Source organism: Amblyomma americanum, chromosome 7 (genome assembly GCF_052857255.1).
Source record: "Amblyomma americanum isolate KBUSLIRL-KWMA chromosome 7, ASM5285725v1, whole genome shotgun sequence".
NCBI lineage: Eukaryota > Metazoa > Arthropoda > Arachnida > Ixodida > Ixodidae > Amblyomma > Amblyomma americanum.
Genome location: NC_135503.1, coordinates 143,240,140 through 143,267,301, shown reverse-complemented (window position 1 = coordinate 143,267,301; position 27,162 = coordinate 143,240,140). Strand labels below are relative to the sequence as shown.

The following is a 27,162-nucleotide window of genomic DNA, read 5'->3' as shown; positions in this document are numbered from 1 at the left end:
CTTTTGTTTCTTTCGCTTTGTTTAGGACCATTTATTTTGGGGGTTTCTCAAATTCTTTTGTAGAGTCCTTTGGGTTGGGTTCGGTTTTTCTTTGCGGGGTTGGTACTTTTTGCTGTGTTGTTAATCTTCACACGTTCCTCGTGTGGCTCTGGTGTACTGTGATTATCTTCCCTGCTGTGCTTTCCCGTTTTTTTCTTTTCTTCCCCGGGATTTTTCTTTAGTTCGGTGCTTTTACCGGGGGGGTTTTGTTTCAATAAAAGTGGTTGTTTGTGTATGAACCCAACTTGCCGGCGGGGTGGGTTTCTCGCTGGGGTGGTTGTGTTTTTTTCTAGTTCCGGCGTCATCATCTCTGATTTTTTCTCTTTCTTTATCTTTTTTTGTTTCTTTTGTCTTCTTTTGGTCACTTGTTCTTGATTCTTTTCATATTGAATTTTTCTGTGAAAAATAAACCAGCCCACGCGCAGTGTTTTCACTATGTGCTCGCTGTACCTGGCGCTTTTTAGTACACTGTTTTGTGCCACGGGCCCGCCTTGTTATTTTTTCGATTGGCTTTTTATATATAAAATTAATTTTGCGCTTTGGCCCCTTTTTCTCGAGGGCCCTGTTCGTTTATTTTTACCAATTGGTTTAAGCCTGCTTAAAGCTCAGCTGGTGCAGGCCTATTTCCGCCAACTTTATTTCTGACTTTGTTTTTCGCCAAATTAGGGTTTCACGGGGGAATCAGTATATGAGGCGGTACATTACTTCGTTGAACCCGTTGAAAGCCGTAGTGCGTTGAATAAAAAATCAATTGAAGGTTATAGCATGTGGCGTCCTCTTCGTTTTGTCCTCTATGATCGAGGGCTACATTTCGTCATGACCTTTTACCGGTTTGTCATACAAACTCCCAATTTCTACTCCAAATTCTCCAAACTTCCACACTCCAAACTAGATCAACTTCTCACGTTGTCATACAAATGTCATATAAATGTCATACATTCTTACAAGATTATACATTTGTTATTCAACCGTCACAGTATTAAGTTCTTTTACAACCTTTATTTTTCGCCGCCGCGGTGGCTGAGTGGTTATGGCACTCGGCTGCCGGCCCGAAAGACGTGGGCTCGATCCCGGCCGCGGCAGTCGAATTTCGATGGAGGCGAAATTCTAGAGGCCCGTGTGCTCTGCGATGTCAGTGCACGCAATAGAACCCCAATTGGTCGAAATTTCGGGAGCCCTTCACTACGGCGTCCCTCATAGCCTGAGTCGCTTTGGGACGTTAAACCCCAAAAAACTCATAAACCAAACAACCTTTTCTCACACTTCCCTTTTTTCGCGACTTAGGAGCCCACCGAGAAGAGAGAGAGTTACCGTACTTGTCCTTTCCTCAAAACCAATTTGATATGCAATTTTAACCACTTGGGGTTCTTCGTACAGCTCCCGGGCATCTATTCCATTTCGCCTCCATCTCAACGTGGCCTCTGCGGGCTCTTTTCATCCCGCGTCCTTATGGTCTACCGGCGAATGTCGCAACAGCAGTATGTGGGACCAAAGTTTTTTTCGGATTCTATTCAAGTTCACGATTTCCGGGTTCGATTCTTGGCGCAGGTCCAGAGTGACATTCTGTTCCGGTTCGAACCATTCCGAACAAGTGCAAACGGGTTCAATAGATTTCAAGCCGAAAAAAATTCAACCTATAGATTGGAGCATTGACGCGGTTCAGTATCCCGAAAGAGCATAAGGGGCCAGTTCTGAGCCTGGAACTCATGACAAAAGCTGGAAAGATTCCCAAAGGCGAGCGAGGTAAACGCCATTCACCTGGAGTATTAACGGGGTCGTGAAGTTTTCCCTTAAACGCCGCTGAACAGAAGATAGCACTGAGAGGTTTGACGCTTTTCCTTCGCCCGGGTTGAACCAAGATTATTCTATATATCATTGCCTCGTTGTGCGTGCTCTGTACACGCAGATAAAATGGAAGAGAGTTTCTCTGCTTCCAGCAGTCCTATCGCCACGTTCTGTTGGACATTACACTGCTCTGTCCGCCTCATTTCTTTTGGTCCCGGGGTGTCAGGTTTAAAACTGACTATTACAAAAGTTTTTATGTCTGCAGTTTTATTAAAATTCAACTTTACTACGCGGCCCACACATGGAATGTGCATTAAAATAATGTATATGTAAACGCTGAAAAATACCACATCTTAAGTGTAAAAATATCACAGCCCAACTGTCGTAGTTACATACTGTCCGCGCTTCCGCGGCTGAAATCCGCATGATGTGTGCCAGGTACGAAGGTTTTACATCCTAAAACGTACAGTTGCACTTGTTTCAAAAAGAGGCCCCATGCTCCTAATGTTCAGCCAAATTCACTTTACTCATGACATCTTGCATTATGCACTTAGCACAGATACTGTGTTCTTTTCCGCGTGTCGATTAAATGGGCGGGCGCTTAAGTTGAACTCTGGCACTAGGATTATCCCCTTGGCGTCCGTACTAAATTCTTTCGTACTCGTATTATTGGAGGTGAAGTTCGGATTAAATTTTTCTGGCCCTCTGAAACTCCCAGTGTTCAGGCCGCTGTGCTAAGCATACCTGGTCTTAGCGGTGGTCCGCCCATAGCTTCGAGGCACGAGCCACGAGACAGAAGCCTGCGCCGCCGACGATGAAGCTCCGCAGAGCTCGCGTTACCGCCGGTGCTTCCTCCTTTCCACCACCGGAGAGGAAGAAGACATGGAGCTCAATCCTCCTCCTCCAGACATTCCGCCGGCACAAGAGAACGCTGGTCCTCCGACAGGGACGCATGTGAAGGACTCACCTTCTGATCGGACTCTATCTGACGCACAGCAAACACCAAAGCCTGGCTCGAGGTGAGACAGTCACGTTGGCGGGAGTCCCAATCCAACCTTCATCTGCGCCACCTATACCCGCCCTTTCGAAGACTCCGCCTCGCTGCGACCGCATTCCCGCATTACCCAAGCAGGGCTGCAAAATTGTTATCCGCCGCAAAAAAGGTCTTCCTCTTAAAAATCTCACCACCTCAGGTATCTCCAATGCAGTTTTACAAGTTTGCCGCTCCCCCATAAATCCGAGCTGCCTCAGGGTGTGCATTCATCAGGGCTCCAACATCATCACCAGCAACTCCGATCTTGATACGGCGAATGAAGTCCGGCAAATCGACAGCCTTATGCTCGCCTCCAAGGCATCCGCTGTTGCTGCCTACGTTGCAACCGCGGAGACCGTCTCCAAGGACGTCATTCACGGCCTCAACCCCAACACCTCGGAAACCGAGCTGATGGATGGCCTCAGGACCCCCTTTCCCGGCGTGGAAGTCCTCCGGGTTCGCATGCTTTGCGCCACCAGAACGGCCGTCCTTACAATCAACACCCGTAATGCTCCGCGTTCGGTCACCTATACTGTGGAGGTGAACTGCCCTCCTACCCATTCAAGCCGACCAAGCAAGTATGTGAAGTCTGTCACCAAGTGGGGCACCGTTCCGACGTCTCCCTGTCACATCTGTGGGACTCTCATCCCAACCTCTGGACATCCCTGCACCGCGAGGTGTGCATCCTGCGGGGAAGCTCTCCTCATTGGCGCATGGGAATGCCATCAACGCCTGGTTCAAAATACTACCCGGAAAAAGCAAACGTCAACTCCCAAGACTCGAGTGGCTCGCTCAAGATGGTTCAACTCCAAAAGGGACTCCTCAGAAAACCCTCTCCGCAAGCAGACCCCCTCCCCAATGCGTATGAAGACAAGTAAAACACCGGTCAGCAAACCATCCGGGACGACCAAGGGGCTTGGTCTACAGTTGGAAGCACCCGCCTGAAAACGACAGGTGAGCTGGTCAGTTGTTGCCTCCTCTGCACCATAAACTCAACCTACACGAATCGCCAAACTCAAGGCAGAATTCCATAACACACAGCTAGGCCCACACGCAAACCCTCCAACAGATCGTTGTCAATTCCGCAGTCGACCCACACCTCCTCCACCTCTGGGAGCCCCGTCATGGCCTACTGAAGAGTTGGCGCCGACAACGACATAATCTCACCCTCAAAAAGCGCATAGCGCAGCTTACCTTACATGCTGAGGGCTACTCAACGCAACTCTCCACCCAAAACTGGCATCAGTTTTGCGACTCCCTCCGTGACACCGTGAGTACTTCCAAGACATGAGCCATACCGCGCAGCCTTCTACATCCTGAAACAACAAAGGCGTCTACCAATACAACCTTGCAAGCGGTAGCCCATCAATTCACCGGCACTGACCAAGAGCTACTGTAGACTTCCGCTCCAAATATTTCGGCGCTCGACAGCCGCTTACCTCATCTACCACTTACAGCGGCCACACCAACCCGGAACTCGACGCGCCAATCACCTATGAAGAGGTCTTAGCAGCTGCCGGTGCTTGTAGCCGCTCTAGTGCCCCAGGTGCCGACAAAACCACAAATGCATTGCTACGCAACCTCTCCAATAATTCCCTTCAAGCACTTACCCAATACATCAGTGATGAACTGTGTGGAAATATGGAGGGGGGACACCCTTCCGCCCCCGCACTTCCACTCCGCGGATGCAGCGTTCCCGCTCGCTAACCGCGGAGGGGTTCGTGCTGGAGGGAACAAAAAGGAGGGACGACTAAGCGCTAACACTAATATGCTATTTATTACACTCGCAATTAATACACAGAGTGGGCCAGCTAGCTACAAAGCATAAACGAGGCATTGTTCGGAAGTAGAAGGCTTCCGACTTACGGGCTTCCGACTTACTGGCTGGGGCAGGGGCACGACTTCAGAGGCATTGGCGGTGAATGTTTGCATGCGCCGACAATGGCTGCCGTGTTTTCACGTGCGCGCCGCATTTTTGGGCAAAGCCACCCCTAGCATTTGCTGGGGAAGGTGCCCAGAGCGCACGTTTGCTGCGCTCACTTCGCTGCCTGGAACCAGAAGTTCAGCGACAAGGCACGGCGTATCTCCGAACGCCTGCCGTGGAGGGTGACGAGTGCGTGCGGCTGCAACCGCTCCTGACGCTGGCCGGATCCTGAGGAGGCCATCGCCGGCTCAGTGGAAATCCGCGTTGCTTTCGAGGTGGCGCTCCCGTCGCCGCTTTCGCTTCCACCCACGAGGGAGGCTTACCTCCCCGCCCAGCCTGTGCTGTCCTGACGCACGATGGTGAAGATGGGCCGCGTCGAAATTTAGGGGAGAAACAGGTTCTCCACAACTGTGGACCAAAGGAAAAATACCCCCGCAATGGAAACACGCAGAAGTTATACTCATCCATAAATCAAACAAGCCACCCTCCCTCTCTCCTCTCAGGCCCCTATCGCTCACCTCCCGCTTGCACAAACCATACGAGCGAATCATCCAAACCCGCCTGCAAAGCTATATTGAAGATTATAATATCTCTCTTCATTTTATGCTCGACTTTCGACCAGGTCTTTCTACGAAAGACTCCTTTCTTCTTCCCAAACACGAACTCCTCACGGGGTACCTCCAGGCGGAGAGCTCCTTCTTCTGGCACTTGACATTATGGGCGCCTTCCACAACATTTCCCATTCTGCAATCCTAGAAGGTCTAAATCAGATGCACTGTGGCTCTCTCATGTTCCAATATATCTCCACTTTCCTCACTGCCCGCTCGGCCACGACAGGTATGATGTCTACTAGATCGTCTCCCTTCCAATTACCTGACAAAGGCACTCCACAGGTGCTGTCTTATCACCACTGCTATTCAATATTGCTATGGCCCCTCTCGCCCACAAGCTCTCTACAACTCTCCGACATCGGATATGCCATCTATGCGGAGGGCATCACCATCTGGTCAAGCCGAGGATCCCTCGCCGACAAAGAGCAAGCCCTACAAACAGCCATAAGTGTGGTCGTGCTTTTTGTTCAGACCAGCGGTATGCAATGTGCACCGGGCAAATCGGAAATCATCCGTATTCATGGTCCCCGCTATCTTCCCCTCGCCCAATCATGCTCGAAGCTCACAGCCACCCTATAAAGTAAAATCACTCGTCCGAGTGCATGGCCTCTGTGTCCAGCATGACGGCAAGCCCCCTCACACCACTGCCACTCTACGCACGTCTGTGCTCAATATTGCACGTATGGTATAGTACGACATATCGCTGTACATCGCAAGGGCATGTGCGAGGATGACGCCATCCACCTCGTCACGGTCTTGGCCAAGAGTCGAATCCAGTATGGTCTCCTATGCCGCAATATTGATCGCACCGCCGAGAGTAGGATCGATATCCTTATTTGTACCTTAGAGAAAACAGTTCTGGGCATTCAAATGTGTAAATTAACCACAAGACTGCTTGCACTCGGGATTCACAACACCTTTGCGGAAATCCACGAGGCTGTTCTGAACTGCCAACAGACTCATCTCCTCCCCACCTTGGTGGGTAGGAGCATCCTTTCAATGATAGGCGACTCGCAAGCGACGAGGACCATGGCCTGACCGTAGTGCTTCCAAATGCTTTCCGCTCATGCTTTTACGTGAAACCTATCCCTCGCCATATGAACCACGAGTCACAGGTCCCGCGCCGTACGTCCAGCCCGTCTTCGCAGCCTCCGTAGGAAATGCGGCCAAGACACCTTGGCTTATGCATGTGGATGTGGCTTCCTATGCACAGCCCCACTGATATGCTTGCGCTGCTGTAAACCACGCCAACACCCTTTATCTTGGAGCTTCCTTCACGGCACTGGATCCGGCAGCCGCAGAAGCCATTCCAATAGCCATCACAATCAAAACGACCGACACCCAACACATGACACCCACATTGTTACAGTCTCTCAAGCCGCATGTCGATCTATACGAGTGGACGTGTCCCGCGCACAGCTCTCCGCTTACAGGGCGGCCATCTCCAGCATTGTAAAGGGATCGTACGACTCGCGGTGTCATTAGAACCGGTCGCCCGCTCGTCGTCTCCCTGAGGCGGCCTCCTCTTTGAAACTCTCCCCCTCCCCTTCGGTGGCGGGCGGCGGCGGGGCGCCGCACTGAAAAGGAGCGCCCTTGGGGTCAAGAGCCCCTGACAGCGACGGTCAAGCGCTTTGACCCTCGCATTGTTCGGTCCCCTCGTCAGAACGGCGCCAAACGCGATGCGACCTTGCGACATGCATCTCGTGAAAAGGGGTAAGCTCGTCAAGGAGGGTCGTAAATAAAAACGAGCAGACGGGCTGCACCGCGGAAGCGCCCCGCTGTTGTCCGATGACAGAGCTAATTGTGAAACAGCTTCAGTCAAGGGAAACCGAGAGTCAAAGGAAACCGCTTGCACGTGCGGGTACGATGTGTGGTTGTTTGGGCTTTTTTTCTTCTGAGGGAGAGAGTTCGAATCATACTGTGGAAGTATGGGGCGTGGCACGTAAACCTGGTGGGCCACTCGTTTCGAGAATCCATTCCTTATCCATTCTTATAGCGATTTTGATGCTCTTTTCCTGCTGTGTATTTTAGGGAGAGGGTTTTGAACCTTGCCGAAACTGGAAGGCGTGCCAAGCAGTTTGTAAACCAATCATGAGTTATTTTGTTGTGATTGGGCGATGCAAGGGATGGGCTGGGCCTTTAGGTCTTTAAAACCAGGGCCCGGAGCCCTGGAAAATGTTCTGGGCTAAGGTCAGATGTAATGCATCTTCGGCTATGCCGAGTAGGGGCCTCCCCTAGTGTTAGCCAGTTCCGCCTTTTTGTTCTTTAACCTTTTTGCCGTTTTCAATTTATCTCATGTATATCAAAGTGCTTGCAATGTAAACATTTCGTATAATACAGTCAATTCATACTCCCCTTAACGCCTGCATTCTGAGTCGTTGCAATACCGTCTACGACGGAGCACCCCTGGTGCGGAAAAGAATTCTGCGGTCATCCAACAAAGCAACCGTCTCGGGCGGTGGGCACCTCTGGTGCGGAGAAGAAGCAACTCAAAGAACATAGTAAGGTCTGCAGCAAAGTAAGAGACCTTACAACGAAGAACGTTTAGTAGCATGATGACGTCATCACCTGGGTTCCAGGACATGCAGGTCGCGATTATATTATTCAGGTCTCGGCCTAGGTCGAGATTATGCCAACTAAGAGGAGCACACTGACTATGCTCTCCACCCTCTCACAACACATTTTTCAATCAGCCTAGAGATCCTCCGCCTAAATAGACGCCTCTACCCCCGCCACATAAGAAAATTGCCCCGAAGGTCTCCTACCAGTTAAGACGCATTCAAACACTTTCCCCAATCGCCACCACCTACACCGCATTCACCCAACATTATACGCAGATACATGTCCTTGGTGTGGCGAAATTCCCACAATCACGCACATTAAATGGACATGCTCAGCTAAACCGAACAACCTAAAGCCGCACAAAGCGGCGCTGGTGCACTGGAGGGGACGCTGGCCAGCGGCACCCTAGAAGACCAGGAGGCGCTAGTCGCCATCGCCAAAGCGTCGGGGGAAGCCACTGGAGTTTTGGACTGAGGACTTCACCCACAATGCGCTTCGGTCTCCTTTTTAGAAATAAATGGTTATTCTCTCTCTCATATTAAATAAGCAGGCGCTGAAAATATATTGTCACGAATTAAGAAGACTAAGTGCGCAGTGGCGCGGCACGGAGCTAGGTCCGCTGCCATTGAATTATGTCATCACCATCCGTCAGGTGGTGGTGGTGGCTACAAATTTTATTGCCACAAAGAGTATGGATTAGTTGCGGCTAGGGCGAGTCCAAGGTGGCCTCCAGTCGGGGCGACCTTTTGAGCTCATATGATGAGGACCAGCTGTGTTTTTGTTTTGAGCAGGCCAAGAACTTGTCCCATTCCTCCGCCGAAGGAGCTGGTAAGAGTGCCGTCGGAGGGGTTTTCTAGCGCATGCCCAAAGCATTGTGATGACCCCCATAATGCGCAGGTCCACACGGGACGGAGAGGCAAAGAGACACCGTATGGCTCAGTTTAAACAAACAGGTATATTCAATAATTACACATGATTAAGGTTATACATCAGAGGCTGGGGCGTCCGAGCTTAGGTGCCGATGACTTCATGGGGGCGATGGAGTGGCTCCGGAGTTGGGCTCGAGCGGTTGCTGGCAGAAGCTGCACGCCGACGGGCTTCGGCGCTGAAGGCCCTCTTGGCGAACGATGTCGTCCTGAGCGTGCTTGCAGTAGAATTTCAATAGTCGTCCGTTTCTTCGAGGATGGTTCACAAACCCTTCCTCTAGTGTCGTTCGGCTTGGAAGATGAACAGGAGGCGAGCTTGTAGATGATGACAGCAGAGCATAATTTTACAACAGAACAAACTTTGCACTACTTTACTCATCGACTGGGCAGGTTAGTGCCTAAGTAGCATCACATTACATGCTAAGCATGGAGCCCCAGCTCAGACTGGACTGCATCCGTTTACATGTGCTTTTAAGCACTTGATTAACAAAGGACTAAGGGCGGTCATTTCCAGTGGCCCGCCCAAAACATCAATTCTCCAATCCAAAATAACATGCGAGATGGGGACCACCCCTTGGGTTGGGCTTAGCCTCGAACCCAGAGTCTGTTAACAATACAAACTAAATAAACAACAAAAACGCCACCACTCTCTCTCAAGTGAGAGTATACACAGGCTCTCTCTTCGGAGCTAATTCACTAGCGCCTGTCTTTCCACATTCTTGGCGAGTACTGCCTGTCCGCCATGACAGGTGTCCGTCACGGCCCTTCTGGGAAGCTGTGGGTGCCTTCCCGGCGATAGCCCACGACAAAGGGGGGGGGGAGGGAAAGAATGTTGTCTTCGCGGTAGCGCATAGCGTCGGCTGTGGTACGGCGCGCTCTGGCCCGCTGACAGCTCCCTTGTCCTGGAATGTGCCCGGAAATTGGGGAGGATAAAGCCTGTTTCCCCGGGGCGGCGGCGGGTCCGGTTGTTCTGGTCGTCACTCAAAGAGCATGGCTGGGTAATTGATGATGCCGCTGTCACGGGTCTCCGTCTACGCCGCGCCGTCGAACGTGGATCCTCGTAGCACACACGGAATGTCACACTCGCTCACCCTCCAGAAGAATGTTCTCCGAACATTTGAGTCCACGCAGCTCCCCTTGTCTTTCTGAATCGCCTCGCACAGTGCGTCCGACAAAACACTTTTCGCTGCACTCAACACCACTGCACAACACCATATGCCTCCGCTGTCAATACTGGCGTCTCCAGGGGCAGCACTGATCTTCTTTTACAGATAAACATGAAACTCAGCACCCAAGCCTCTCCTTTCTAGTCCAAACTGGACGAAATAAATTTACCACAGTTACAAAGGAGCTCCCACTTCTAGCACGATCACGGCACAGACAAAAATATAGATAACGAAAGGAAGTAGGGCAGGTTCTGCATGCGCTCCGCATGCTCTCCTGTGAAGGTGTTACTTAATGACAGAAAGGTTTAACTACCAACTCCGATAACTTAACACATAAGCACATAGCAATGTTATGAGCTGTGGCATTACACAATTCTAACCAGTTCAAAACTCCGCTCTGTTTACGCCATTAGTCCGACTTAGCTTTCCGATTTCGCAGCGGATATCGGCCTTCATGAGTCATACTAAGTAAGTCTGTGCCCCTTTGTCTGCTTTGGGACTCGCGAGGGCTCGTGGCAGGAGCCTCTCCTGGCGTTATCTGCGCGGCAACCTCGCGCGCTTCTTCTTCTAGCAATGCATGAAGTAAATCCGGCGGCATTCTGGCCGTCACCTCTGGCGCCTGCCGAACAGATGCAGGAGAGGGCGTTTCTTGCGAACTATCTGCGCGCTCCGCTTCACTTCTGTCCCCATCAAAATCCGCGCTTTCCCTTTCCTCATTTCGTGAATACTGAACCGGTGCCGACGTGAGGCGATTTGCGTGTATCCTTATCAAGCGCCGGTTCACGTCTCGGACTCTGAAGTTTACCGGAGAAAGCTTCTCGACAACCTCGCACGGTCCTCTCCACTTCGTCTGGAACTTACGAGCTAGCCCAATCTGCCTTTGGCAGTTTTCAATGTACACGCTGTCCCCCACATTAAACGGCGCGTCTCTAGCACTGCGATCGTGCACCTCCTTCCTGCGCTTCGCCGCTTTCTTTAAGGCCTCCTTTGCGATGTCCCTCGCCACTTGCAAGCGCGATTCTAGCTCCACCTTATAGTCGTCCAGTGAAGCGTATGGGACACGACGGGGGCCCTCTGGCACTTCACTAGGCTGGTCCGGGTCTCGGCCGTAGAGAAGAAAGAATGGCGATTCGCCCGTGCTCTCGTGTGCTGCGGAATTGTAGGCAAACATTGCATACGGGAGCCACAAGTCCCAGTCCCGCTGGTCGCGCGAAACAAAATGCGACAGGAACCCGGCCACGGTTTGGTTCAGTCTCTCCACCGCGCCGTTGCAAGCCGGATGGTACGGTGTTGTCTGCTTCTTAGCGATCTTAAGCAGCTCGCAAACTCTCCTCATTAGCTGCGACACGAAGTTCGTTCCCCGATCTGTCAAGAGTTGCCTCGGGGGTCCATGTCGGAGCACGATCTGTTCGACAAATGCTCTTGCAACCGTGTCTGCCTTCTGATCGGGGAGTGCTACCGCTTCCGCGTATTTTGAAAGGTGGTCGACAAATACTAAAATGTACTTGTTTCCGGAAGTGGTCGTGGGCAATGGGCCCATTATGTCCATACCTGTCAGCTCGAAGGGAGCCGAAACCTCAGGGAACGGCTGAATTGGAGCTGGTCTTCGTCTCTTGGGTGTTTTTCTTTCGAGACAGGAATGACACTTCGCACAGTAGTCTCTAACATCCCGTCGCATGCCACTCCAAAAGTACAAACGCTCCACACGCCTGCGTGTCTTCGCTACGCCAAAATGACCGGCGCATGGCACATCGTGAAACGCGCGAAGAACCCTTTCTGTCCACGACCGAGGTATGACGACTCTCTCCCAAGCGGTTTTCTCTGGTCTCCCTTTCCTGGTTGGCCTCGTGCGCCGACACAGGGTGCCGTCTTTGCCAATGAAATAACCTAGCTGTTCGGGGTGAGACGGTGCGCCCTCTAAGCTTTCGATTATTCGCTTCAGGTCAGGATCTTTGCACTGCTCTGTGCGTAATTCGGCGGGGTCGACTACGGGGACAAACTCTTCTATAGCTGCCACGGCAGCTGTGCGGCTGAGTGCATCAGCATTCAGATGTGTCTTTCCTGACTTGTGCTCAACTTCAAAGCAGTATTCCTGCAGGTGTAGATTCCATCTAGCGAGTCGCGAGCTAGGGTCCCTGACACTCATCACCCATTTCAGAGGATGGCAGTCTGTGACTAGCTTGAATTTGCGGCCGTAAAGGTAGCATCTGAAGTGCTTTACTGCCCAGACAACGGCGAGGCACTCCCTTTCCGTAGCTCCGTACTTTTGCTCTGTGGGGCTCAGCTGTCGGCTAGCAAAAGCAACGGGATGTTCTTTGCCCTCGATAATCTGAGATAGCACGGCACCAACTGCGAACTTTGACGCATCTGTGGCCATAACGAAGGGCAAATTAAAATCCGGGTGGCGCAACAGCGGTGCACTCATTAGCTTCCCTTTCAGGGCCCCAAAAGCATTCTCCGCGTTTTCGTCCCAGCGAAAGGCGACATTTTTGGCTGTTAAGGCGGTGAGCGGTTTAGCGAGCTTGGCGAACTGCTCTATGTGCCTTCGGTAGTAACCGATCAGGCCGAGAAACTGCCGGACCTGGCGGACGCTAGTCGGGGATGGAAAATCCGAGACACACCTTAGTTTCTCAGGGTCCGGTTGCACGCAGTCAGCTGAAACAACGTGCCCGAGGTATTTCACCTCGTTTTTGAGGAATTGGCACTTAGAGGGCTTCAGCTTGAGACCCGCTGCTCTTAGTGGCACCAAAACCTGCTCAATATCGCGCAAATGGTTATCAAAACTGTCACTGTATATGATAATGTCATCCATATACACGAAGCACAGCCTCCCCAGAAGACCTGCCAGGATAACATCAGCGGTTCTCTGCCAGACAGCAGGGCTGTTGGCCAGACCCATCGGCATTCTTTTCCATTCATAGTGCCCTGAGGGCGTGTTGAATGCCGTTTTCTCGGCATCTGCCGGATCCATTGCTATCTGCCAGAATCCCGCCGCCATGTCCACTACCGTGAAGTACCTGGCAGAGCCCAGCTGAGAAAGCGTCTCCTGTATATTGGGGATGGGGTATGGATCGATGCGAGTTACGGCATTTAGTTTGCGGTAGTCCACTACCAATCGATATGAGCCATCTGGCTTTTCCACCAATAGTGCTGGTGCTCCCCAGGGTGACTTTGAGTGTTCGACAATGCCGCGATCAATCAGGTCCTGCACCTGCCGCTCCATCTCCTCACGTTGGGAGTAAGGAATCCTGTACGCACGCTGGTAAACGGGCGATGAAGTGCCGGTTTCTATCCTGTGCTTTATAACGCCACAGCAGCCCAAATCCAGGTTGGACGCGGCGAATACCTCCGAGTAGTCGTTCAGCAAACCAGCCAGAGCCTCCCTCTCCCTGGAATTTACGTGAGAAAGATCGAACGACACCTTTGGAGCAGCCGAAGGACTAGCATGCTCTACAGTTGCGAGTACCGTATCGGTGGGCTCACGTTGCTCTATCGCAGAGGTGAAGAAAGCCAATGTTTTGTTCTTGGGAAGGCTCAGTGGCTGCTGGCTACAGTTAACCACCCGTAGGGGCACTCTGTGGGCGTCATTAACTGTCACGAGGCACGCGGCTGCCTTCAGGCCATTGCTGAGAGAGTCGACCGGCTCAAGCACTCCCACGGCGCCGCTCTCTACATCTGAAGGCACAAACGCGTACAAAATGTGCTCCGACCAAGGAAGGACGACCGCCTCCTCGACCAGCCGGACGGCAACCCGCGAATATACCTTCTCCAATGATCCCACTGTTTGACGGGTGTCAATATCGGTAATGCGAATCTCAGCCCCTCTCCTGTTCAAAAACGGAACTTTTGAGCCGCCCGCATTAACCTCTTCCTCAGAGAATGAGACTACTACCTTCCCTTTTCTCAAAAAATCCTGCCCTAATATACCTGACACTCCGTTTGGCAGAGACACCGTGTCCGGGCATACGTAGCAGGGGTGCTCCAATGCAATTCCGCCGAGAGAGAAGTGTAACCGGTAGAGTCCACTTATGCCAAGAGGATCCCCCGTTATGCCTACAAATTTGGTTGCCATACCACCAGACGCTTCTTAAATTCCGCAAATGATTTTGTGGATTTTACTTTTTCGTCTCGCCAGGCAAAATCATGAGCAGCTCCTGCCATCTTACACCTCGCCATTCCCAGCATTTGAGCATCGGACCATCCCCCCATTTTCCCAATCTCTTCTAGCATGGAAAAGAAATCGCAGATTGGAACCCCTGTCTTATCTCCCGTAAACGTCGGAATGACGCTTCCTAATGCCAGCATGCTTGCTCCGAGCGACGGCTGTGGAGTGGGAGCTCCCTCAGATACAGTCATTTTTTTTTTCAAGCCCTCCAGTGCCTCAAGCCTCTCAAATGGGGGTAAAAGTCCCACAATCAGTCCCGTGATTCCCTTTTGATTACAATTTTGAAGTCATGAATGTCACAGCATTCAGAGGACATTTGCTTTTGAGACCCCACTTCTGACACCAGTGTGATGACCCCCATAATGCGCAGGTCCACACGGGACGGAGAGGCAAAGAGACACCGTATGGCTCAGTTTAAACAAACAGGTATATTCAATAATTACACATGATTAAGGTTATACATCAGAGGCTGGGGCGTCCGAGCTTAGGTGCCGATGACTTCATGGGGGCGATGGAGTGGCTCCGGAGTTGGGCTCGAGCGGTTGCTGGCAGAAGCTGCACGCCGACGGGCTTCGGCGCTGAAGGCCCTCTTGGCGAACGATGTCGTCCTGAGCGTGCTTGCAGTAGAATTTCAATAGTCGTCCGTTTCTTCGAGGATGGTTCACAAACCCTTCCTCTAGTGTCGTTCGGCTTGGAAGATGAACAGGAGGCGAGCTTGTAGATGATGATACAACAGAACAAACTTTGCACTACTTTACTCATCGACCGGGCAGGTTAGTGCCTAAGTAGCATCACATTACATGCTAAGCATGGAGCCCCAGCTCAGACTGGACTGCATCCGTTTACATGTGCTTTTAAGCACTTGATTAACAAAGGACTAAGGGCGGTCATTTCCAGTGGCCCGCCCAAAGCATCAATTCTCCAATCCAAAATAACATGCGAGATGGGGACCACCCCTTGGGTTGGGCTTAGCCTCGAACCCAGAGTCTGTTAACAATACAAACTAAATAAACAACAAAAACGCCACCACTCTCTCTCAAGTGAGAGTATACACAGGCTCTCTCTTCGGAGCTAATTCACTAGCGCCTGTCTTTCCACATTCTTGGCGAGTACTGCCTGTCCGCCATGACAGGTGTCCGTCACGGCCCTTCTGGGAAGCTGTGGGTGCCTTCCCGGCGATAGCCCACGACAAAGGGGGGGGGGGGAGGGAAAGAATGTTGTCTTCGCGGTAGCGCATAGCGTCGGCTGTGGTACGGCGCGCTCTGGCCCGCTGACAGCTCCCTTGTCCTGGAATGTGCCCGGAAATTGGGGAGGATAAAGCCTGTTTCCCCGGGGCGGCGGCGGGTCCGGTTGTTCTGGTCGTCACTCAAAGAGCATGGCTGGGTAATTGATGATGCCGCTGTCACGGGTCTCCGTCTATGCCGCGCCGTCGAACGTGGATCCTCGTAGCACACACGGAATGTCACAGCATAAGGTCTTTGGTGGCATGCATCCTGTCACCGCAGTGCGTTCACCGTTTCTAATTAAACAGAATTGGTAGAGGCTAATAATGGCCTTTGTTTGTAGGTATCTGAGTGTCGTGGCTTGCGCCCTGTCCAAGTCAGGGTGAAGGGCGGGGTAGTGCATCTTAGGTCGCGATAAAAGTTGTAATCTGCGTATACAAGCGATGCGCCTCGGCAGGCGCGCCCGTTCCCGAGAGGCCTCCCGTCCCCCGGTTAATTAAACCTGGGGCTGGACGGCAAGTCGTTCTGTTAGCATCGGCCTGCCGTCACGTAACATTTGGCGTGATGTGCGGGGCACCCTCTTCATCTCGAATCGGAAGCCTCGGGGTCTGCTGTGTGCCGACGTCGTCTGTGGAGTGGTAGTGGTTTCGCACCTCCTGGCATTGCCCCAGCATGCATATATGATCCAACATCGCCGCTGTCCTCCGCGCCGCCCTCAGCTTCGACGAGAAGACACGACGATATGACTAAAACCTTATTGATCTCAGACCCCTCTGACTGCTTACACGTGGGAATACAGCGCCCCGCCACCGTCGTTGGGTGCGTCCATAGGCTTCGGCGTTGGCTTCCGGTGACCGGTAGCTCTAGCCTTCGTTGGCACATCATCTGCTCATCTCTTTCATTGTGACGGAAAGGCCTTCGCCTTCACTTCTGTGCTGAACCATTCTGTCATGCCTATCGTCTCCTCCTGTGTTTTAAAGTCAGTACCCTTCTTCTATGTCTGGATGGTCGTTCGGTGGCCCCGGGTCGTGTCACGGACTAGAAGACGACGAAATGGGCAGTGGCGAGGCACGGAGCGCTCGCGCCAGGCCCGCAGCCACAAAATCAGGACATCACCTACCCTCCTGTCATTTTTTAATGGTTTGCCGTCACGTAACGAAATGTTTGGCAGATGGATGAATATATTAACGTGGCGTGGTGATTAAATTGATTGCAACCGATATTATTTCAGCTAGTGCTTACTAAACTGAGCCGGCAAACGCAGTTTTCACTTATTTTCGTTTGTGTTTTCACGTTGGGACAGAACTACTTGTCACAGCTGATTTGCTCGAATCAACGCTGTTTTCAACAGAGACGGTACGATATTTGCTGTCATCTCTAGTGACATGCTAGTTACAAGAAAGTTCCAACGGAAAAGTAAGAAATGCGACCTGAGCTGCACGCACAGCTTTGTCCCCGACCATCGGGTGGCAAAACGTTTCTGATGGCGACACGAATGGAAGGGCGGCTCTAACGCAGAACAAAATTCATTTACATGTTGAGCACTCATCCTATGCGTCGCGAACGAAAGGAGCTCGGCGACAGCCGTCCGATCTCCGGCTACCACAAGGCTTTCGCTTCTGGGTGAACGCCGTGTAAATAATCATCCCCGCATTAAAAAAAAAAACGAGCACTCACGCATAGATTCTGGGTACAAAGTTAGTGAAGAACTTTTATTAACAACTAGTGGTATTATTTATAAACTTTATTTGTGCAAAATTAATCGCCAGAGACCGGCGGTTTGTCGGACCAGGGCCAGTTGATCCTCCAATGCGAACGACTAGTAAAGGCCGTTCCAAGAGACAGGCGGAGGGACAAGCTGGCAGGATGACTTAGCTCCGACGGGACACAGGAAATGGCGGTGTTAAATTCCAGTTACGCGTAAAGGACAAAAGGGACAAGATGGATCTAGACGGAAGAGGTATAGAGACGCACCCCAGTGGTGAGGAAATTTCCTTGCACTTTAGTTACGAAGTAGAATTCGGTCTTTGCAGTTCGCGCAACCGCACACGATGAGCAGAATGACGCTGAAATCATACTCGCGTACACTGGATGGGGTCCTCAAACACCGCGAATGCTCCGTGACTCGCTAAGACCGGTTTGCCGCATCTTGACACCAATACTCAGTGCCTCATAATAAAAGAATACAAGGCACTAAGATAACTTTGGCTTGCAAACTGTGTTTAAATGCACGCCGTTGCTAACACGAAAGCCCTCTCCTGCGTGATGGTTCTAATTTCTTTGTGCCATTATTGCACATGAGTGCCTGGTGACAACATCCAGCTTGAAAGCATCGAAAAATATGGAAAATGAATCCAGGAATATGTGCGGGTTGGGCTTTTGGTGATGAAACTGTCATCAGGGCAGAGATGAAAAATATATAAAGTTACTGGAGACTTAGATATTCGGATGAAAAATTGTAAATCAATTCTTTCAATGGACAAGCGCAAGCAGATGTCACATTACTCGCAACGTGCACAGGCCCTTCAGCAGCGCTAGAGAAGTCCTTAAATAAGTAGACTTTATATGATGCCCAATTGGGACTTTTATGGTATCAGTGTTTTACCGTTTATGCTACTATTAATTTGTAAATCCGGTGCACACCTCTTGCGCTACATGTCTAATGCTTGTTATTTCATGAAAACGTTGGCTTCTTCTGGATGATCCGAAGACGAGAGCAAAATCCGTCTTCTGTGCTAGAGACGGGCGTCTGGAAAACCTGAAACAGGAGTAAGCCTGAAAAGCGTCTTGTTTTTGGAAGAGCTGTCTTAGCCGCGACGTTTTAATGTCGAAAATTCTCAGTGATTTTTGAAATGTGCCGTAAATGTCAAGTATTATTACTATTATAATTTGCATTGGCAGAGAGATATTTGCAGCCATGGGCCTTATTCAGCTACGTAGGATGATGCCGTGTTTCCACTCAGTAGTTTTGGTAGCACTGCGTGCCAAGAAAGGCTGCTAACAAGTACTGGTGTTGGCATTTGTTTCATTTCAGTGGCCGATGCCGAACACTGGCGACGGTCATTTTGCGATGTCGAGGTCGTTAACTGTGCAGTGGCCCCTTCATCAACGTCACAGTGTGGTCGGTCATGGTGCTGCTGACGCCTGTGTTACACCCACCGCCGTGCTTGGACCAGCCTTCCGCATGGGCGGCCGTCGTCTGCACGCATAGGAACCACAAAGTCTGTTCGACTATATCGGTTAATGCGAAGCTGTTGTTCTCCACTTTCTCATACACAGGGCCCTCAAAATAGAGCTTTACAGATTCCACAGGTGCTGAGCGGTACGTGAAACCCACCGCTGCAAAAGAGGTATGCGGCCAGGGGACATTATCTGAGGTGATAATTGTCACCGTTAGTTACCTAATTAACTAAAACATTAATGAAATTTCTAGCCACATGCGGCTTGCGCCAATGTTTATATTGGTAACATAACGGCGGTCCCATTTCTAGACTACTCGATTTAGTAGAATTCTTCCAAAGCACTCGTGTTCCGAGGTATTCGCAGTCAAAGTTTCCGATAATTTCGCGTAATGACGCATACATGGCGGTGGCACTACATGTGAAACACCTTCAACTCCTCCCTAGCGTGAAGCAGCTGTTGCGTCGGGCGTTTCTTTCATTTTGATAGCGAAAAGTCAAAGAGAAACAGTTATCACGGTCGTCATAGGCCGTTGGCAGACGAAAAGCCCCGTCACAGTGGGAGGACTTTCGCGCCGATCGTCACCACCTTGCATATGTAAATACGCAAATCGAGCTTAAAACCTGGAAGAGAATCTTGTTTAACAGAGTATACAGAGGGGCCAGTTGCTCGCAGAATATATCGGCACACATACGATCGAGGAGTATGCTATCGAATGAAATTGTGCAAGAATACGAATGCCTCTGTGTTTTCAGTATAAACAGACCTGCTTACGGCAGGTCTGTTTCGTTAATTTCGTTAAGTTCGTTAATTTATTTTAGTGATTACGTGTCTAACGGTGATAATTATCATCTACGTTGTGTATTCCTGGCCTCACAACGTATACGCAGCGGTAGATTTCACGCACTCTCATCAGATAATTTTAAGAAATCCGCAAATCTTAATTTTTAATAACTTGTATAGGGGTGAGCTCATTATTTGAAAGTGGCGACTTGAATTTGCCTTGCTTGCATGCAGCCAGTGTGTCCGCTCGTTGCCAGTGTCGCCTGGAGCTCGCATCACATTCGATGGGAACTGCGGTCTCTCGCGGCACACGTGCAGTCGGCTTAGTTGAAAGCTTATTCTTCACAAGTGGAATGTTCTTAAGCACAGCATTGAAATGTGCGAATTACGATAATTCCTGAAATATAGATGTCACAGTGATAGTAGCGTGCTGCAGTTGTTCGTCGATTTAATTGTGGGCGAAAAACACTCCAACGTAGACTAATGTGCCGGAGGTGTCAATATATCCATGGTGAGCATGCAAATTGAGGTACAATATAATGTAATGAAAAGCCTTTCTTCATGCTCTATGACGATCTAGAAATTTTTGTGTTTCTGCAAAAAGAGAACAGCGTCCTACAGGTGCATCGTAGGTACCACTGGCAGACGAACCTGTGATCAACTGAATACTTTCTTTTTCAAAAAGGCAATCTGATGCAGCAGAATGTTTCAAGAGTGCATGCGAGCCTTTATTGGTCTTAGTCGGAATGCAGTAAAAATTGACTTTCGGCGTTGGTAAGCTCTACTTTGTGGCAATTCCGTAGGCCTGGTGATTTAGTACAGTCCCCATTGGCACATCTATGTAGTGAATCGTCACCTGCGAAAAGCAGGCCGCTTCAATTAGCTGCATGGATTCTCTGTTGAGGTGGCAGTTACAACAGAAGACAGTCCATAGAGGAGTCATTAGGTTCTGCAGAAGTCTCCGCCAGGTGCCTTTGGGATAGGCCACGTGCTCCAGGAAGATCAGCCGTCCACCCTGGAAGCGCAAGATTGGGACCTTGATGGTGGAACTCATACCAATTAGTAAGATTTTATTGTCTTTAATACTTTATGAGTTAGGATTATCCAAGTTTAAATCTAGTGGAGCCAATGGACGTCGATAAGGCAGGAATCGCGGCTCTCGTGGTGTGGCTGCATGGTGGTCTAACTGCGCTGGTTGAGAAAATAAGGATGTAAGAGAGTAGAATACCTTAAGCACAACGATGAAACACTGCTTGAAGCTGTGGATACAGACTGGTACTCCGAAGAAATGTAGCCTATGAAATGAAATTTTGTGGGATATATAATGCCGAGAGTGAGGTCTATATTGATGAAAAGAAAATGCTATGAAGGATAGCATTGAATAAGAGGGGAAAACGAAATAAAGAAATTGGCCTCGATAGGGTATATGCACTTATTTCATTACGGAGTTAAATGAAGATTGATGTTGGGGGTCACACATGAGGTTTACGTGACAGGGCAGGCAGTGTCCTAATGGCGACGATAGGTCATGCTCCAGAACTTACGCTCACGTCATTGCTTATACTTATGTGGGCTGAGTCATTCGGCTATACGTTCCTTTTTTGTGCTACTGCTGTATTTTCGCTTTCTCAGCCTCGCTGCGTTCGTATTCGGTAAGGGGGCGTATGGCGGTATTGTTAGTAGCCTGGCGGCTACTCCACACGAAGAAAGCTTTTAATACTGATAGCGGAGAAAAACAAGAACACTTTTTGCATTCAAAGGCTTGAAGCACCGCATTAATCCATTCATTTCTCTAAAAATATGAGAAAGTACTTTGAAAACTGATCAAAAAACGCACTGGTCTTTTGGAACGTCGGTTTTCTCCTGTCTGAACGCGGCCTCGTTTCATCAACGTCATGTGTCGGGAAAGCGCCGATTGGGCTATGAGGTAAGCTCCCTCTAGGTGGAAGTGAAAGCAGCGACGGCAGTGCCAACTCGACGGCTTCCCGGATTCCGCGGAGACGGTGAGAGTTTCTTCGGAAGTGGCCAACGTCGTTGGCCAAGTTTCGGCCCCCATGATCTCCTCCCCTCCTGGGCCACGCGCTCGGGAAAATCCCGCGCCCTGCTGCTGGATTGAACTTCTCGCTTTCTACCCCTCATTTGTGTGTGGTTCCTGGCAGCGAAGCGAGCACCGCAAACGCGCGCTTTCGTCACCTCCCCCCGAAATTGCCCGGGGATGGCTTTGACCCAAAAATACGGCGCGCACGGGAAAACCCGGCCGCCATTGTCAGCGTGTACATAATGTTCGCCGCCGATACATCCGAAGTCGCGCCCATGCCGCAGCCGGTAATTCGGAAGCCCTTCTTACATAGCCGTCTACTTCCGAGGAATGCCTCGATTTTTTGTAGCTAGCTGGACCGCTCTGTGTATTATTTGAAATTTGTAATAATTAGGATATAAGTGATCCCTCCCTGCCCTTATTTCCTTGAGCACTAGGCGTTCCGCGGTCAGCGAGCCAAGATGCTGCAACCGCGGAGTGGAAGTGCGGAGCGGATGACTGCCCACCATAATTCCGCAATAGAGAACTGCAACGCTATAAAGACACATACTTTGGCCAGCACTCGCTTGGCTTCTTCGAGGACTTTCCTCCCGTTGTTGACGGAGCAGAGCAAATAGGTAAACATGACGACGTCGAACTGGTCACTCGCTAACTGCCTCATGTCTTCGCCGTACCCTTGGATCCAGCCTTCAAGCTCGACCTGGAAAGACGGCGGCAGCGTCAATATACATGTGCTCAAGCATGGAAGTAAAGAAACAAGCAATATCACTTTGACACTGCTACCTCACAGAAAACCCTCGAATGCGGAATTTACGGTCACTGATTTGAGTGCAAGTCAAGAAAGCACAAAGGTTATTACTACCAAGTGTGTAGAAATGTCCCCAGGACGAGCAGTTGATCAGCTTGTCGTTGCACTCATATAAAAAAAAGCGATGAAGGAGGAGCAACTTTGCGGTAAGCCTTGCAATAACATATATACGCATGAAATATGAATGTACACTCGCCATCAACAGCCTATAGAATAAGGCTCTCGAAAAAGGTTATTTTTTCTTGCCTTCCTGGTGCGCTACTCGAGGTTTATTGACGCGGTGTGTTATCGGGGCATTCATCTGCATCAATTCCTGCCTGCGTAAAAAAACACGGCGATGAAGTTAAATGTGTTCCCCAATTTTCTTCTTTAAGAAAGGTTTTTTTTTCAGAGGTCTCGGGACTACAGCAGCCGCAAAACCGCCTGAGGCCATCCCGGTCGAATCTACAGCAGCGCGGCTATAGCAGTGCCAGTAAAGCGAGCGTTCTTCATTTTTACACTTTCGATAAACCTTTGACCCCGGTTTTGCATTACGGCAAAAGGAGGCTTAAAAAATGGCCAGGCTTAGCTTGGTTAAGCCAAGAATGCGTTGCATATCTCGTTGGAGTTCCGTGCTGCTCCGTTGACTCGATAGGCTATTGACTCGATCGCCATTGAAACTGCCCGTGTAGCAGCGCTCGATCGCCTTTGAGTCGATAGACTATCGGTTCGAGGGCCCTCGAAATGCCCGTGTGACAGGGGATCGCCATTGAAACTGCCCGTGTAGCAGCGCTCGATCGTCTTTGAGTCGATAGACTATCGGTTCGAGGGCCCTCGACAGGGGTATAATACCCCTGTCACACGGGCATTTCGAGGGCCCTCGTACCGATAGTCTATCAACTCAAAGGCGATCGAGCGCTGCTACACGGGCAGTTTCAATGGCGATCGAGTCAATAGCCTATCGAGTCAACGGAGTAGCGCAGAACTCCATCGAGATTTCGAGGGCCTTCGAGCGCTGCCCAAGGTTGCTAGCGTTGCTCCGAGCGGCGCCAAGCGCACTTTCGTACACGACACATTCACGGTGAAAAAACATGAACAAACATTACTCGCATAAAATTTAATGTAAGCAGCCTGTAAAATTATTTTAAAGTTATATTAGACTGGTTTTAAGCGCATTAAGCGCATTCATTTTGCGTTTCAGTCTTTGCGTTGCTTGCGTACTTAACATTGACAACATGGCGGCACCCTGCCCGCCCGCTTCACAGCGATAACAGCTTCGTCGCTAATCCCTCAAAACAATATCGTGTTCTAAGCTGTTGTATTCGCCTTCGATTTGCCCATTCTTACTCTCGCATAAAGTTTCAAGAGAAAAATAGCTCTTGTTTTTCAGATATGGCGATTTCCCCGGTCTTAAGCCTGACGAAGCAGCGCTCCGACGCAGTTGGACTGGCTTGGTTTTGGCTCGTCTTGTATTAAAGTGGCTACAGCAGTGTATGCATATGTACGTCGCGTACGTGCAATTAAAAGCGTTTTTAACGACTTTCGCGTATGCCTGTATTTCAGCATTTAGTATACATTTACCAACTATTTTTGTTATTTTTGCAAAATCCAAAGTAGCGATTGTGGCGCCACTCATCTGTGGCGTAAGACACGAGAACCATTTCAATGGCCATTGAGATTTGCCGTGTAGCAGCGGCGAGTTCGATGGCGATTGAGAATCTCGAAGACCCTCGACTCGAGGGTGATTGAAACTGGCCGTGTGACAGGGGTATAAGACTGTCCCGGCGAAGGAGCGCAGCTCTTTTATACATATGCCGTGACGTCAATCATAGCGCAGCGCCCCTAGCGGGAGGAGCGGGAGTCAGGTGGTGGCTGCGGCCGCGCGCGACCGCGCCAGTTGGGGCCCAGCTTTTTCTCCGTGACGTCACGCGCCGGCGCAGCGCCCCTAGCGGGAGGAGCGGGAGTCAGGTGGTGGCTGCGGCCGCGCGCGAGTTGGGGCCCAGCTTTTCCTCCGGCTGTTGTGACGTCACGTCACGTGGTTTGGTGGCTGCTCGGCCGCGCCCAAGGGCTGAACTGAGTGATAGCAATATGCAACGCATAAAAACTTAGAGATTTGCGCATACACGGCCTAAGGCAGGCAACTGCGTCCACAACATGCACAGGTGCGGTCAAAATAATAAGCAGCACATTTCGGCGTTTCAGCCTTTTTTCCGATGTCCAAAGAAAAGATGTAAATAATTCAGGGGTTTGTCCGTGAGTGCAGTGATAACAATTCCTAGCTAATGTGTAAGGCTCCCCCTAGTTGACTTTAAATGGAGTGAGAGGAATTGCGGCACTTACGACGAGAACATCGCCCTGAATTTTTCTGCCAGCGGACGCGCCTCCGTAAACGTGTGGGGCGCCATAAGGTACGCAGATGTTAGCTCGCTGTACCGCATTCCAGGGAGGCTGACAGCTGAAGCGTACAAAGAAATTTGTGACAGCATTCTTGTTCCGCATGCATTTAATGGACCCTTCACGGATGCCTGCTTTTATTTGCAGCGTGACGGGTTCCCCGCACACACTGAATCTGTAGTGCAGGAGTGTATGAATGGCAGTCGCATCGCACAGCTGGAGCGGCCACCGTGGAGTACAGATCTCAACATAATTGAGAATATTTGGGGCATTACGAAAGCTAATCTGGCTCGACCGGACCAAAGAGGCCCAGAAATGCTGTGGCAAGCAGTAAAAGCTGATAGGAATCGCATTCCTGGAGACTCTGCTTTTGTAGAGTTGCTCTACGCATCATTGCCCAGAAGAACCGAAGAGCTCCAATAGAAAGGAGGACACCCCGTCGGAAGTGTTGAAGGCAAGTCGATGCATTTCTGAAACAGGCAGCATGGACAGACTTCTGGCTGCATATGTTACGGGAAAGTGCAACGTGCTGCGAATTATTCTTTTCCTGAAGTGAATAAAATATTCACGAATGTTATGGCCAATTCTTTTTGACTCTTTAATAGCAAATTTTGCGACCACAGGCAGAGAGTAGAAACGAAGGGCAGGAAGGCGCAGTAGATGTCACCCTCTTTTTCGTGGGTACCTGAACCGGACCGTGGGAGAAGAGGTAGAAAAGGGAATATCGGTTCATTTCAAGCAATTCCAATTATGAGTATTCAGTTAACGCCACTCCCCGACCCCCTCGCATCGTACATGTACTCCACTAAAAAGAGTGACAGAGACCGCGCCTTCACTTCCTTGATTTTCTTCAATTTATTCTTTTGCTAGCGAAAATTCAGGTGTGCAGTTATCTCTCGTGCAGCCCACCTAAGTTTTTGTGGACGCTGCCGCCGTCGCCCCATTTTTCCTGCCGATGGCCCATACATTGCTTCTGAGTTAAAAGTTTCGAACTCCTGGAGAGCTTTATACGCCCTGACTGCGCACAGCTTATAGATTCTGTAGTGTGCTGTGCGAAGGAAGAACTAAGAAAAATGTGAACTCTGACTCCATTACTGAGAAGAGTGCCCCCTCTTAGTGGAAGAGTCCCAGGGCAATTGAATTTAGCGTAATTTCTTTCGTGGAAGATAAAAAAATTATGCGCAAGGCGGCTGTTTCTAGCATAAGTTGACGCTCGCACGATAGCCTTCCAAACGATTGCGTCCACTCCCACAGTATACAGAAGGATACGGCACGTGCGATATTACCGCTACCTGTTTGTTGACGCGCAATAAGGAACAACGAAAAGCTGCGACTTGATAGGAGGGAGTGACAGCTGCTAAAGGAACATTCGTTAGGTTGGGGCAACCTAAAAAGATTGAAAAATAATAAGCCTCTGCCTGCACCACTAACGTACAACAGGGTTAATCCCATGTGAAGTTAAATAAAAAGGCCCGTGGCAGTGATATAATTTTACCAGCCGTTGGTTGGGAAAATGGAAAAAAATAAAGGGGGGGGGATAAAAAGCTACATAGCGACCCACAGCTTTGGGAGCGAGCTCGGGGTGACTCCACGGATCTCCCCTCGGTCGTAGCGGGAGAATGGGTTAAATTGGGTAATGGGTATTGGGATGGGAACGGGGACTGCCAGTTTTTTTGCTCCGATCGTTCGGATATCTCGACTCCATTACTAGCCTTGTTGGCCAGGACAGGGAGGGCGTCAAGATTGCCCAATGGTGCGGTCCAGCTTACAGGATGCCCGGCCACCCACCAAACGCAATGGGCTCCGACCGCCGGAGAAAGGAAAACCCAACCCGCCGTCAGCTACCTCGGGCCCTTCCACGACTTTCAGGGTTTGTTTCTGACCTGCCAGCTACTTGCCGTCGAATGCTTTTCGCGGTTTTTCAGACACCGGAAATATGTGCGGTGTGATCCGGCCAATAGAAGCTTAGGTCGTCAGCCTTTCGGCCCTCCGGCCCTCGGATCCACGACCTAACACCTCCGGGGGACCCACTTGTGCTTCCCACCAACCAACGATGCACTTATGTTCTCCCCTAGCTTGCTCCACGCCTACTAAGGATGGTGTGTTCAAGGCCGGGCTGACCGGGCCATAAAGCAAGAACTTGGCTTAGGGTGAGATGACCCGGGTCTACTCCGCCGGTACTCCAAAACATCGACGGATTTTGCACTGGTCGTACTACGCTCCCTTACCTCGGCGTCCCGCAATGGCCTCTCCTTAGACAAAAACCGGCGTGTCGGTCGCCAGACGTGCACGCCCCGCGTGCGGAGGCGAGGAGCATGTATTTGAAAACCTTTTGAACTTTGACATATGCCTTCCGTTCTGGACTTCGTGGATACAGCCTGGGTGTGTCCCCAGGTCTGCCTCCGCTTGGGCATCGGACCACACGAGCGCGACTAGCCCTCACAGTCGCCTGGGAGCCACTGCTACTCCCATGGAGTTTCGGATCGCCTGAGATGGGCCCCGGCCAACCCATCCCCACCGCTGGCGTTGCACAGGAACAAAGCCTA

At 50.6% G+C, this 27,162-nt stretch overlaps 1 protein-coding gene across 1 annotated transcript in view; it reads right to left on the bottom strand.

Moving 5' to 3' along the window:
* Positions 1-20,116: 20,116 nt before the first annotated feature.
* Positions 20,117-27,162, bottom strand: part of LOC144096651 (thiol S-methyltransferase TMT1B-like) — a 65,974-nt gene continuing 58,928 nt past the window's right edge. The window contains exons 2-3 of the mRNA XM_077629482.1: positions 21,986-22,135; positions 20,117-20,412 (exon numbers count right to left, since the gene is read on the bottom strand). Of these exons, the coding sequence (XP_077485608.1) occupies positions 20,179-20,412; positions 21,986-22,135 (384 nt within the window). The 3' untranslated portion in view covers positions 20,117-20,178. The remainder of the gene's footprint in view (positions 20,413-21,985; positions 22,136-27,162) is intronic.